A 14684-nucleotide genomic window follows, 5' to 3' on the forward strand; every position below is an offset into this window, starting at 1 on the left:
CAGACTGATGGAAAATTAGCACCTCAGGTAGGGAGCAGTATCTACCTAGAATACTTACCTAAGGTAGGCGTCCGATAAAACACGCGAGGTTTACTCAGAGGCGGTACCTTCAGACACGTAACCCTGATATTGCATTGCCTTAAATTTAATTGCAAACTTGTAGAAATTTAATCTGCGCCGGATAAGCGCTTCGGACTTTGTGTACGACGTTAGTAAAGAGATTGGAGAAAGGAAAACGGGATGTGTGCCTGTGACGTTTCGATGATAAGATAGACGGACTTCCTCTCAAGGATCAGTTGCAAGCGAGGAGCGTCTCTCAACACGCCTCGAACGCAGTGTTTCCTTAGAAATTTCCTGATAACTTTTACCCGGCCACAGAAGATTCGTTAGCAGCTGCTGCCAATTTCGATTTCTCCAGTTCCTTCGTTCGCTTTTTTCCCATCTTCTTTTTACCACCGGTTTTCTTTTTACCGCTCGGTGTCTCGACTATTGTCTGTACAAGAGCGAAGAAACAGAATACAAAACATATGTATTGTCGATAAAATAGCCCTGTATGACGCACGACTTTGGGCCAAGACGACTTGTTTAACCACGTCCTGCACTTTAGGAAGTGAATGTCTAAAAATTCAGACCCTCCTAGTGCCGAAACCTTGTAAGCCGTCAACCAAAGTTATGCATGTACATCACACGTTGTTAATCCGTGTGCTGAATAAGTTCAAAGAAATTATCCAATTTATATTCCGTTCTCATTATCCTAGCTTTGGCATTGAAAAGTTTATACGATCCGTCTTTAACGGTTTGAACGTGCAATTTTGCATCATTAAACGTTGACAGTGATCATTGGAATTTGAAGTCTTTTTACTAGTTCACCGAATCTATTGACGTAAACGATTTGCCCGAAGACTTGCTTAAATTAATGTCGGTAATGAAAAATGTCTATGGAAATACAGCGTGAAAATAAAAGCGCGTACATAATTTTCAGTAAGCTGTTACGGATCGCGTGTAGTCTTCACATTTAAGGAAACAATTTACACGATTCAACCCGGTTTAATCTGCGCAGCCGACTATGAACCCGGAATTCTGATTCGACAAGTATACACCCCCGGAGGGTGATCGATCAGTTTAATCAATCTACACGATTTTCTCGCAGTGAAAGACTCCTTTCGCACAAACTGTACAATTTTTCAAATGACTCAGTAGAAAATTATACTCAAGCCTAATAGGAAGGGATAAATCAAAGAGTGCAACATGGCTATACCAAACGGGGTATTTCCGGATCGGCCGTTTTGTTTTTGAATGGATAAACGACGACGCCCACGCTTTCTTCTTCTTCGTATTCAACGTACCCGTTAGAATTCGTTTCGTCAAGAATCTCCTCCTTACTATATTTCGCTACTATTTTCTGTTTCGTTGACTTCTTCCTGGCCTTTTTGGCTTTGCCATTTGTCCCTCCTCCGCTACCGAAGAGAAAATACTAGGTTGATGGTGGGAACTTGAAAACAACGAAGAACCCCAAAGTTCTCATAATTGTTCAATTCGTCGCGTATGTTTTTTTTTTTTTCTATCACCGAGTTTTACTAACGATGGGTAATTGGCGGCCGTGGCTTCGATTACGTTTGGATTCTTTCTTTCATCAGGAACGACCTCTTCGTCTCCTCCAGCGTCGTCCGTTTTCAGGATAATTTTCTCTCCTGGTTCTATCTCCGGTTCCTGTTCTTGTCCTGCACTTGCTTCTGCCTGCCATTGAGTCATCTTGCATAAATCTACATATCGGATAGTTTGTGGAACGCGATCGAAACTCTCCGCGTAAATTCGCGCATCGTGGAGTGCCGCGGTTCTACTTTCAACAGATCGATCACTGTAATTCGCCAGGACTCGAAGAATTATACGTGAGAATTTCGAACAAGAAAAATTGAGCGTAATTATTAAAGTAAATTCGGTGAATGCAGGGTACCTGATTGTAGGTAAAGGGGGAAGAGTAATTGCATGATGTACATATAATTTCTGTGTATATATTTAGTGCGTCTGTCATAGGTACAACATCAATTTACGAGTATATTAACAATATTATATGTGCATACAAATAAGTAACAAGCCTGATCAAAACTGATCTATCGTATTTAAAACTGTCATTTTGCTCTTCTCTCAATGTGACTTAGATTGAAAACTGTACAAACGGTAGCAAGAGATTAATGATTTAGTAGAAAAATAGTCTGATTGGCGCACGATACTTAATTGTATAAATGTTATTTCGAAAGAGATAAACATGTTACATTCTACTCTACAATCGACAAAAAAGTCGGCGAAAAAAAAAATTATCTTTAATCAGACATCCGACACTATTTCGGTACGCGGTATTACCATGGGTAAAAAAAACGTCCAGCTCGTAAAAAGCCGTAAGAACTACAATTCGCAATAAATAAAAACGGTTATACGATACGCAAATGTATAATAATGATAATGTCAATTCTAATACCGAATATTGATTTAACATAATTGATGTAAGTACAAGCAACTGACTAGCCGATACGGACGTTAATGTTATCAGACTATTTATTTCAAGTATATAGGAACCATTGTGCATTTCTACGAAAAAACGATGAATTTATGAATATCTAAAAGCGGTAAATAAGTGTGATGAAAATTATTTTCAGGCAGACGATGCGGCTTGTATGTTCAATTTCCTTATCTCGCCGTTGGCTTTTGGCCCACAGAATTGATACAGTGTGCGAGATAAGGATGCTGACCTTGTTGACCAATAATAATGCTATGCGGTGTTAAAGTTTCGAGTTCACGTTATGGAAAAGAAAAAATCATTCCACGAGTTCAAATCAAATACAAACATAGCTATGAAAGCAAACATAAATGAAGAAAGGAGAATCAAACGTTAAAACTGAAACCTAACGCGAAAGAAAACTAACGTAAATTACAAACTAGGAGATGTATAGTTAATGTAGATATTATACCATATCTTTGTCCGGATTGATGTAGAATAGCAGTAGACCGTGGTTGACTTCTTCGAAGGTTACGCGATAGCGTCACTGCAACAGATGAAAATCGAAAGTCCTCTTATATTTCTACATACTGGGTGAATTTTTATTTCATATATGAATAATTGTCGGATATTGTTGGACTGACGTTTGCGCACGACGATTTGAATATATGAACCTTACACGCTGAAAATGAGACTCTCTTTTTTCGGTGAATTCGTAATTACTTCATTTGTCTATGCTAGCGGTGAATGACATTCGTTTATCTAGATATCTAGAAGATTCGCCAGGACGTTGAAAAATCTAACTTTTACCAAATAAACTGTATCCCAACTTTTGCATATTTCGCGACTCTCACCCTCTGAATTTTGCATCGTCGAAATTCATGAATATGGTTCGAATTCCACTGAAAAATATTCTGCAAATATTACAAACAAGGTGAAAAAAAATTAAAAACATTTGGATTTTTATGAATATTGGTAATCATCGGTTTGCTGGGTGGCTGATCACGAATCCGAAGTCAGATTGCGAAATCCAAAACGGCGATCCAATATGGTGGAAAAAAATCTAAGAATATTCCGATATCCGTAGAAATTGGTATGCGACTGTTTTTTGGGTCACCGATAACGAATGCAAGGTCAGATTTCTAAAATTTGTAAATTACAGTGGTTGAAAATAAAAAAATCGTCATATTTTCATGTAGAAATTATATTTCGAAATTCGAGTTGGATATTATTCTTATTTTTTCTCTATAAATTTGAAACCAGCGTAGTACTTATTCTATTTATTATGCAATATACAAACTGCGTGTATTTTAAGAAGTCTAAACGCGTTTCAAGACAACCGCTAACGCGGTGACCGGATTGCCAATCTGGATGTTTTTTCCGTCTGACCCGAGCTTTTAATTGTGGTTCTACCGTACTCGACAATTCAGATATGGAAAGCCGTTTGACGTTCCGTGAAACATTGAAAGAAATCGAGTTTATGACTTTGTTCGTTTTGTCTTTAAAGCATTTTATACTTTGTACTAGATATGACTTGGAAATTGAGCATACTTAACGTTTAGAAAAACAAAAAACGTTTATTTAAAATACTGTGGTAGGAAAAAACAAGAGGCTTTGTATTTCTCTTTATTTGAGCTCATCTGCGGCTCTGCAACTACGTATTTTTTGTAAATCTCATACATATTTATAGAGTGGCCTCCGACCTGGGAACGTAATTTGAATGAAAACTCGACGCGTCACTTCCCTCTGAATTTACGGCAAGGTTCGTTCCATTTTCCATTTTAGTCGGGTTAAGTAGTGCCGAAGTTTCATTATCAGAAGTCGTGGTACGAGTTTAACATCAGTCTTTGAATGACAGCTAGAACTGGTGACTAAGGTGCGACTGGGACTTGGAATCAATTGGAAGAAAACACAGGAGGAGAAGAGAATTCGGTAATTAAAGTTATACGCAAACAAGGAATACGCATGAGAACAGCAAAGAAGCCAGTTGCACGGATTCTGTAAAACTTCATTTGCCGTTTCTTTGCTTTTTTTTTTTTTTCATTATTAACAATAACATCTCCGATCTCGCAAGCGTCAGATATTCATTTGTTATTCGGGCACGTACAGTCGAGTCAAAGAACCGAAATCCTTGGCATTCAATATTCCATTTTCGAAAGTCACATTCGTATATTTCTGTGTGGAATTAAAAATAAACAATTATCCGCGCGTATTTCACCTTATTGTTGAATTAAGTTCATAATCCTTTACTTTTTGCAAATATTCATAATTTAGACCGGTCTAAGGATGTGCGAAAAGTGAAAGAAAGTAAATTAGTATAAAGTATACGTAGTAAAATCCGAATCATAGAACTGATTTTAAGCTAAATGTGAAATCGCATGATTTCAAGTAACAAAGACGGCGTCAATAAGCGTTGTGACACCTCGATTCAACGAATCGCGCGTCAGAGGGAAAACGAGTTTAGCTCTTAACCTGGGCGTATAAATAGTGAAATTAACATAATTTCATGCAGTTCATCAAAATGGATCTGGACCCAACAACATCCATACCAGCGTTCTACGCGGGCCGAAGTATATTTATTACGGGTGGTACGGGTTTCATGGGAAAAGTGCTGATCGAAAAATTGTTAAGATCATGTCCCGCCGTAGAGGAAATATTTCTATTGATGCGGCCGAAGAAGAATAGCACCATAGACGCCAGGTTAAAGGAAATGCTAACTTCGCCGGTGAGTTGTAAAGCTGTTATAAAACGTTGTATTTAGGTCTGCAGTGCATTCGCGGATAGTTTTAGAACTAACAATTACCAGAATAATAATACTAGTAACAATAAGAATAACGAGAACAACGACGACAACAACAGTAATAATAATAATATATAAAAAAAGAAAATTAAGTCCAACTCGATAAAAACAAGGTTAAATCGTTGAATCGTTTGGTTAAATTTTCTGCTCTGAGATTTGTTTTTTCTTTGAGGGATTTATATCAAGAGAATAAATGTTACTTAGAAAAAAAATGTAATAGAATGAAATTTACAAAGAAACAGAAACGAGAACGTCGGAGACTCTGTCGAGCGTCGAGATTACTTGACGGATATCCGGACTTGTTAACCGATGAAACATTGACCGCGCTTAAAGAATTGCGTTGTGTCGGATATAGAAATGGTTACGCGCGTAAATTGCGTTGCGTTCTTCTCCGTGACCACTGTGGTTGACATATAGATATACGTTACATACACGTCTATAATTTATTATAAATAATCAAATATTAATTTCCACAACAGGGTATAACGTGTATTATTGTCTTGTAAAATTACTCGGAGGCGCATTAATATACGTTATCTTTTGAATTGAAATGGAATTGTGTATGAGCGTAAAAGAGGCTGGTTTACCGAAAAGGAAAACTTCAGGTTACCAAAAATCAGCACCTTTTGTCTTGGGCGTTGTCGACATATTTAGTGCTAAAGTCTGCGATATAATATATAAATAACGCGTCACGATTCATTGCGAAAACGGTGTTGTTTACTTTCAAGTTTTAAAAAGAGATAAGAAAAATTACACTGTCAGTCGTTTTCGTTTTTAAACGACGCAGGATGTCCTTTCGTAGATAACTTTATTCGTAACAGGGAGTCGGTTAGCCGGTACGTTGTAAACAATACAAGATGACTCGAAAGATGCTTTCATATATCGAATTTAAACATTGAATGTTTTATTTTCTTTTCCTTTTTTTTTTTTTCATCGTACCGGGAACAACAGCTATACGATAAGCTGAGGAAAACGAATCCCTCGGCCTTCAAAAAACTGATACCAGTAGCAGGCGATGTGGCGGAAGAAGGCCTGGGATTACCGCCGGTAGAGCGAAGGGTTCTAATCGAAAAAGTTTCGATAGTATTCCACGTCGCTGCCAACGTCAGATTCGACGATCCCCTGAAGCACGCTGTTCTCATGAACACCAGAGGCACACGGGAGGTCTGCATTTTGGCAGCGAGCATGAAGAAGCTAGTGGCAAGTATACGTAATATGCGTACATTGCGACGTACAATGTCCGCAGATGGGAAATGTATTATTCCGTCAAGATGTGGTATAATTTTTTTTCCCTGTTAATTTTTATTACCGCGGAGAAACTGCGTGCCAATGATAATTTGGTACGTGTATCCGGTACGTGATTCTTCGTACACGCATGACTTGCAATTCATGAATATTTATCAAATGATATTATACAATCGTGTAATGTAATGAACCTGAGTAACCTGTATACGTATCTATTGAAATACATAATACTGTCCGAACTAGGTTCTCCTACACGTGAGCACCACTTATGGAAATACCGACAGACCGGTTATCGAGGAGGTTTTATACCCGGCTCACACCGATTGGAAAAAGGCGATTAAAATTGTAGAAAACACAGACGAGAACATTCTCAACATCATGACGTCAAAGTAAAAAGAATTTTTTATCCACCAGAACACCGGAATGAATATGATTATTTTATTTAAATATAATAATCAATGATGCTTGTTGGAAACCTTCTCGTTTACATGGAAACGAATTTTCGATTCGCAGGTTCCTCGGTAAACTGCCAAACACGTACACCTTCACCAAGCAATTGGCCGAGCACGTTATCAATGAGTACGCCGGAATCATTCCCTGTGTAATATTCAGGCCGTCGGTTGGTAAGTTTTCAGCAGTAGCTGCGTAAAGTCAGCTCATTGTAAAATGAGGTCGCTTTTGCATTTTCAGTACACGGCGTTACAGTCCAGTCATTCTTTACATTTGTAAATGCAAACGAACCAGGTAGGCTGATTCCTAAGCCTTGTGTGCGCGTGTCGAAAGGGGAGAGGGGCTTAAAAAAGGTTAATTATAAATTATCGACCAGGATTTCTTATGAGCTTCAGCCGCCATATTGGAAAACACGTTTTATCAAGTATCTCGTGAACCGTGCACCATGCGATAAAAACAGTAGGAACCTTTCTCGTAGATGATGAAAATTTTCTACAACTTTTAAAGGAAATTTTTCCCTGTATAATGCACAGGTTTTTGCTTGATATATAGTAAACGGTTGACGAAACAGTATAAATGGTTCTAGGCTTAAATCCCCCTGGATTGATTCTTCCCGGACTGAATTTTCTTGTGAATATACACGCGGATGAACTCCTTCTGGAAAAAATTATCCCACTCGAAAATTTCCCCGGATATTAATTTTAATGTCTTCGTTTACATTAAATTTCATAAGTTTTTTCGTACACTAGTTGTGTTTACTTATTTCAATTAATTTATTTTATTTATTATCCTGGAGATTTTACGAAAAAGAGAGGGGAAATTGTGTCCAGGGGGATTTTGCACGAGAAATTTAGTTCGCTGAGGCATAAGCCCGGATACCGTAGAAATGGTAATAACCAAATTTGTAAAGTATAAAATTTCCAATAAACTTCAGTATGAACTTTTTTTCCATAAAATTGATACTTTTAATGACAATACTGTGTGGTTGATCGATGAAAATTATACATAGTATGAATAACTGATTTCAGTTTAAACTTAATCCTTCGTGTGAACACTCAATTTTTCGCTACGCGGTCTGAACACTGGGTCTTTTAGGGAACAGTCGAGTTTTTGGAGTTTTCCGTGCTTTGAAAAAATTTGAAAAAATTCTGGGTTACTTCTTGAAGTGTCTACTGCATGGCCCAGAAGTTGTTAAAGTAAAAAGTTTAAACCCGTTGTTAATAAAAATTCAAGAACAGTCGGAAAAGTCGAAAAAACGGAATTTTGTTAAAAAATTCAGAACTTTACAATAAACAAATATAAAAAAAAACGGTCATAGGCTTTTGTAGTTTAGACTATAAGCTTTCAAAAGAATATAGTGTCTTTAGCATGGGCTCCAAAAAGTTGAATTATTTCAGGACCTGAACAATGGGGAATATTTTATGGATTCAGGCATGTCATAATAAACTGAACGGCAATTATTTGGCAAAAAAGAGCTTTTATTGAGGACAAAATGACACTTGAAAAGTATTAATAATAATTAGCAAAAAAAATTGATTTACAGCGCGCATTTTTGGCAAACGTGTATACGACCATCCTCGCAAATGGGCGTTCCGCACGACGCACATAAGAACAGCGTTTTTTTATTCTGTTTCCAATCGCAAATGGAGCAACGTTTTCGTTTCTGGAGCTTACCCGTTGCGATGGTGCCACGTTCGTTTACCCCAAGAATTTCTCCGATGTGGGTTCTGATGTTCTTACGTAATGTCGGCACTCACAGACGTTGTTCTAAACACGGTTTTATTAAACCGTGGACCAACTCTTTCAAAAAAGTGTGACGAGCCAGGGTGGGGTTGGCTTCTCTTAAATTATATAAAACGGCGCTGTTCACGCCTGCCCGATCCAGCATTCCGAAAAAGAGACGCATAGGCCATCGTTTGGTGGTACGGTTCGTTGTGTAGTTCTTACAGAGCTCGTCAAATGTATCAATTCCACCTTTTGTGGCGTTGTGAAAACCCACGATTTCTGGCTTGCCAATTTTTTCGTCCATTCGGCCCGCTTTGTGCAAGCTGGATAATAGCAAAACTACCTTGTTCCTTTTTGGACAGTAGGATAGCAACGTCATTCCATCAGCGTACGCGAACCGCACCGTGCCGGCAGCAGCTGATTGTGTAAAAGTCCCTGGTATTTTGGGCTTGTTTTTTCGCAACGTGCCAACCATTGTCAAAGAGTAATTGTCCTTCATCTCTTGAACAATCTTTATAGACATAAACCAGCTGTCGCAGGTAACGTTGCGTCCAGAATTGTGTATGTGCTCCGTCAATTTCTTGATGTAATAACTCGGCACGCTCTCTCCTCTGGCTGTTTCCACCTTCCCAACATAAGGTTCAGCGTCTATCAGGTACGGTGTTTGGACGTCGTTGCAAGTAACAATTTTTATTCCGTATTTATCCGGCTTATTGGCAATGTATACTCTCGCTCCGAAACGGCCACGAAATCCAAGAAGTTGATCGTCGATCGTACAATTAGTAGAAGGCGAATAATACCTCTTGCAATTCGCTATGAGTGCATCCCACAGTTCTTTTATGTGAGCTAAAGCGTGTTCTTCTATTCTTGCATCTCGCGTATTCTTGTCGTCAAACCGAAAATTTTGCAAAAGGTACTGAAACCGACGTTCCGTCATAACAGCTCGGTACAAATTATACCCGAACTCAGGGCTCCACAGATCTTCCAAATTTGTGTGATTGTTTTTTTCCAGACCCGCAAAATATAACAATCCGATGAAAGCTTTCAGCTCGACTATATCGACGTTTTTACAAAATGATGGACGATTTTCAACGTTTCCTTCTTCTCGTCGATCGATTTCTTCGTTGGTACGCTGAACAATCATTTCGAGCATCTCTCAAGAAAATAATAGGGACCAAGCTTCCAAGGGTGTTGCGACATTCCTTGCTTCGCCAATCGCCGACGGCAAAAAAACTCGAAGCGAACGGCGTCCCCGTGTCTCAGGTGCGTTTACCGACCACCGGAAATCATTTTTTCCTTTGATAATAGATCACCGGCGGCCTGAGAGTTTTGGTTGTTGTTCAGATTCGTTACTTTTCTCCCCTCTGTCGGCTCGTCGTTTTTTCGGTGGGTCGAAATCAAGGTCCTCGTCACAAGACTGCTCGTCGAGAACTTCCTCGTGAATTTCTTCGTTATCGGTTTCATTTTCCCTTTCTTCGTCGTAAAATACGCCAGGACGACGGTCGCGTTGATTAAACATAACCGCTCCCGCAGTTCTTTCACCCATCTTGAAAAACTGTTGAAATGAAAACACTTATTTCAGTCGCAAGCATGGACTAATAAAACAAAACTGGCAAGGAAGCAAGTTTTTGAGGTTAAAGTCCGTGAAAATAGCCACAAGACCATCAGATTGCATAAAACATTTATTATAGTCGTGAGAAAAAAGAAAAGTACGAGAAAAGTAAAAAATAACGCCATTCACTTACCTTCGAAAATACTAACGCCGTGTGAACACTGACCCTTTTGGGGAACAGACGTGACTCGAGCTGGCTGGCGTTTCCAGGTAGACTGCCAGACTCGGGCGTCCTTTGGGCCTTTAGTGCCCACTAGTACCTAGATTTTTTAGGGGGGTACCCGAAGACCGGCCTCTATTCATAAGCGGGAAATCCAAGTTGGAAATTTCGACTGTTCCTTAAAAGACCCAGTGTTCGCACGAAGGGTTAAGGGAGACCCTCGAACATTTACCGACAAGAATATTACTTTTGTAGAAGATTCCAGAAAAAAGTACACCTATTATCTGTACTATTCGACGGCGTGCCAAACGTTCTAAATTATATTTTAAAAAAATCACGTTTTATATATTTGCTTACTCTATAAGTTTGATGATAGATATTTTTTTGATATGTATTTTTACGAGAAAGGAGAAAAAATTAAATACCCAGTTTTAATCTATCAATTCTTCTCTGTTGAGTTCGATATCTCTCAACAACGATCAACGGTATGTGAAAAATTCATAAAACGTAAATTGTAGAGTATAAAAACAAGCAAGAAAAAAAGCGTGAGATCGAAATTTTTGTACCAAGACGTGGAGCCGAATCATTTCAAAAAGCAAAATTAATCTCTTTTTTCAAGATGGCGGAGAAAGCTCATAGGAAATCTTGGTCAAAAATTTGAGGTCAAGTTTTTATAAGCTCCCCTACTCAATATGTAAAAATCAATCTACTCAATCGATTTGCATTACTTTACTTTTTTCGGATAGAATGGCTGGACTATTGTTCAAAAATACACGAACACAAATCATCGTATTCATCCAGTCACATACATATGCAAGTCTTCAAGCGTAACACTTGCACGTGTCGATTCTAGTTGATTTCTCTCGTCTCGATTAACATATTGTGAATATAACTTACTAAGTGCATACGTAATGATCGGTAGATAGGATTCAGAAAATCGACCAGTTTTAACGATTGAATTTTAAATAAGTAGGGCAATACAAAGCGTTTGTTGTACACGCGCGGTTTGTTGAATCACGGCATCCACACGATTCGAAGAAAATAAGATATTCTCTGTACAGAGAGAGACGCGGAATTTTATCCATATCGATCGCACAAAGACTTCTGTACTTTTATTATACATGGATTTCGTGCGTGGTCCTTCTTTAGTCACGGTCAGTTGCATTTTAAATATTCACAGCGTTGTGCCGACGAGAGACTGCCAAGCTGGTAATAAAAAGCCATGGGAATGACAATCATACGTTAAAGTTTATGTGCTTCGAATTTCGTCGTAAATTGCATTATTTGCATCACGCCGCATACTGGATTAGATGTAACGTGATTGTCTAGCTTCGAAATCAGTCACACCACCTAATACGTGATCACTCTGTGAGCGGATGATCAATTCTTAATAGCAACACAGCTATTTAATAGGCTACTCACGATTATTGTGATATAAAGTTTTACGGCAGTCAATTAACAGCTTTAGCTATTGTCGCATCCGTCCTACGTGTCGTGGGCATGCGCATTAAAAGCTATTAAACGATAAGTCCTGACCCTGGTCAGGCTTTCAGCAACGAATAAATGGTCCTGTAAATGGAAATGGCAGACAAGGCGCGACGAACGATGTACTAATAAGTCGTATATGGATCTATCGAATACTGTGATCAACGTGCGACTCAATTAGTACAAACCTACATTTTATTCTAGCAGTAGAAGAAAGAAAAAATTACATTCAGTTTTTCAATGTCATAGAGACAATTCTACTGACAGTGAGTATGGATTAACCACATTGAGTAGACATTTTTTAAAATATACTCCCATTCGTCATTCCTTGTCCATAATTTGATTACAGTATGAATGGTGGCACGGCAACGACGTGTAACTGTCATCAAAATTGATTGTCCTCGAATTTGATGAATTGAAAAAAAAGTACCGTTTAGAGTTTGTAAAGCTCTTTCAAATGGCCTGAGCCTCGATTCAATACAGTAATCCACCTTCGGGAAAATGACTTGTAAAAATCGAATTGCAAAAACTTGGAAAGATCAAAATTTGGAATGGCCGATATATAGAAATTTGGAACATGCAAAAATAAAATATCGAAAGATGAATTGTACGAAATCTTGATTTTTGAAAGTTGCACTCTCACCTTTCCGCCGTGCGGACTTTTTATAACATGTCAAATAAATTTTTGCCAGCCATATCGTTTTTCAAGAACGTGCCTACGGATTTTTAGATAATTTTCAAAAAAAAAAAAATAAAAAACACCTACTGTCGATATTTTGGCAGTTGCAATTAAACCGTTTTGCCAAGCATGCCACGCTTCAGTTGTAGCGACACTAGAGGAGCCGATGCCGGGATGGATGGACAACTTCAACGGTCCTGTGGGACTCATGATTGGCGGGGGCAAAGGTGTTCTAAAGTCAGTCTACGGTAAACCTGACCTCGTAGTGGACTTCATACCGGTAGACGTGGCCATAAAATCATTGCTCGTAAGCGCCTGGCAAAGAGGGATAACACCGTAGGTGAAGTTTACTTTATTTCGTAGATTCTAAGCGGCAAATGGCCTGGCGCCGGGATCGATTTCGAAAGATCGTACTTTTCATTTCCAACTAACATTTGCTCTTTTCTCTCATTCGCTCAGTATAACGCGGGACCCCAGCGTCCCAGTCTACAACTGTTCATCGAACGGTATAAGGGCGGTCACAACCAAAGACATGATTAATCTGGCACTTGAATCTGTCGCCGAGATTCCCCTTGAAGGATGTATCTGGGTTCCCAACACCACCATGTACTCCAACATATTTATTTACTACCTGACTGTCTGGATATTTCATGTTATTCCAGCCGTGATTATCGACACTGTGCTCAAGATAAGCGGCGCGAAGCCCAGGTGAACTAGACTTTCAAACTTTTAAGCACCTAAAACATAGTACCAAATATTCCTATAGCACATTTCATTTTCTTTGAAAACGTATCTACTTGTGATCCGAGCAGGCGCGTAACTATCGGGGTCTAGCCGAATAAAAATATTTTTTTTTTTTCTCTCTCAACTCTTTCATCGTCACATAACCACATTTTTGCATGCTGGTCTCATGTAGCGTGAAACCCTTAGAATGAGGCACATCTCTGGAATTAGAGAGAAAGGTGTTGAAAGAAATTGTTCGTCCTTTGTTAATCTCTTTATAGAACATCGCGTTGGACCTCCCCCCCCCCCCCCCTCTTCCATACTTCCCTTCCGCACAATGATAAAAACGTACGTTCACGGTATTGTATGATAATTATAATTTACGTGGTACCTTTTTATATCAACAGGCTCTTGAGATTGCACAGGAAAATTTACACGGCAAACTTTGCATTGACGCATTTTTTGAAGGAGAAATTTACATTCGAACATGCAAAACTACTGGGATTAAACGACATGGTGCCAGAGTTAGATCGAGCGGACTTCAACGTTGATATTGGAAAATTCGGAATAAAGGATTACTTCAGGTAAGCAAATTTCTTTTCCTTGATAATAAAAACGAATTTTGTATTTCGATCAAGCGACGAAATATAATCGTTTTATTCTGACGTTAATTGTCATTAAAACACGACGGATTACGTTTCGCGCATGACTTTTGCTGCACTGCCGAAAGTGGCTTAATCTAGATGAAATAAAAAACAATTCCAATCGGAATAATAACCGCAAATGAAAAAGATTAAATATCCGAACCAGAAGTGTTCAATTTCATACAACTACTGGAATAACGAAAGTATATGCAATTTTATCGCTTTGTTGTATTGTTTAGTGACGCAATGTTAATTATAAATTTTGATGGAGCCTTGAGAATTCTTGAAACAGTATAGAAATAAAAATGAATGGAAAAAACGAAGAAAAGAAGAGTATAAATATTTTTTTTGAAATCAAGTATTATGAATTAAAAAAGAAAATACAATTACGCAAGAAAAAATATTTATTTATTATACACATGTTGATTAGACGTGAACTAATTGTGAACCGGAAACGTTTTGTTGTTCTAGAGAGTGTTTAATTGGGAGCAAGATGTACCTCCTGAAGGAAGACATGAATAAAGTAGCCGAAGCTAAGGCCCACTATGACAAGTAAGTAACGCGTAAACTACGCAAGTGATTTTTTTTTAACTCAACGAACCGGAAGTTTTAATTAATTAAAACGCTTGCCGCTACGCGATATCGCCCAGATTTTGTACAGAGAATA

The 14684-nt window shown here is 38.5% G+C and overlaps 2 protein-coding genes across 7 annotated transcripts in view; one reads left to right on the top strand and one right to left on the bottom strand.

The window, feature by feature from the left end:
• The first annotated feature begins 11 nt into the window (after window positions 1-11).
• Window positions 12-14684, top strand: part of LOC124217462 (putative fatty acyl-CoA reductase CG5065) — a 30683-nt gene continuing 16010 nt past the window's right edge. The window contains exons 1-11 of one of the 2 annotated variants that reach the window (XM_046623097.2): window positions 12-63; window positions 4185-4256; window positions 4353-4426; window positions 5007-5219; window positions 6246-6494; window positions 6783-6928; window positions 7053-7162; window positions 12794-12986; window positions 13110-13358; window positions 13781-13957; window positions 14489-14569. In XM_046623097.2, coding sequence (XP_046479053.1) covers window positions 5016-5219; window positions 6246-6494; window positions 6783-6928; window positions 7053-7162; window positions 12794-12986; window positions 13110-13358; window positions 13781-13957; window positions 14489-14569 — 1409 coding nt within the window. In that variant the 5' untranslated portion in view covers window positions 12-63; window positions 4185-4256; window positions 4353-4426; window positions 5007-5015. Of the gene's footprint in view, window positions 64-4184; window positions 4257-4276; window positions 4427-5006; window positions 5220-6245; window positions 6495-6782; window positions 6929-7052; window positions 7163-12793; window positions 12987-13109; window positions 13359-13780; window positions 13958-14488; window positions 14570-14684 lie in introns of those variants that run through there. The other variant, XM_046623098.2, reaches the window with a different exon arrangement.
• Window positions 2011-14684, bottom strand: part of LOC124217465 (afadin- and alpha-actinin-binding protein A-like) — a 51123-nt gene continuing 38449 nt past the window's right edge. For 2 of the 5 annotated variants that reach the window (XM_046623105.2, XM_046623103.2), the window contains exon 7: window positions 2011-3041. Coding sequence is in view for 2 of the 5 variants with exons in the window: in XM_046623099.2 (XP_046479055.1) it covers window positions 8743-9867 (1125 nt within the window). In the remaining 3 variants the exon portion in view is untranslated. Of the gene's footprint in view, window positions 3042-8470; window positions 10270-10459; window positions 10753-14684 lie in introns of those variants that run through there. The other 3 variants (XM_046623099.2, XM_069135558.1, XM_069135559.1) reach the window with 3 other exon arrangements.

The sequence above is a fragment of the Neodiprion pinetum genome, chromosome 4, assembly GCF_021155775.2.
Source record: "Neodiprion pinetum isolate iyNeoPine1 chromosome 4, iyNeoPine1.2, whole genome shotgun sequence".
Classification (NCBI taxonomy): Eukaryota; Metazoa; Arthropoda; class Insecta; order Hymenoptera; family Diprionidae; genus Neodiprion; species Neodiprion pinetum.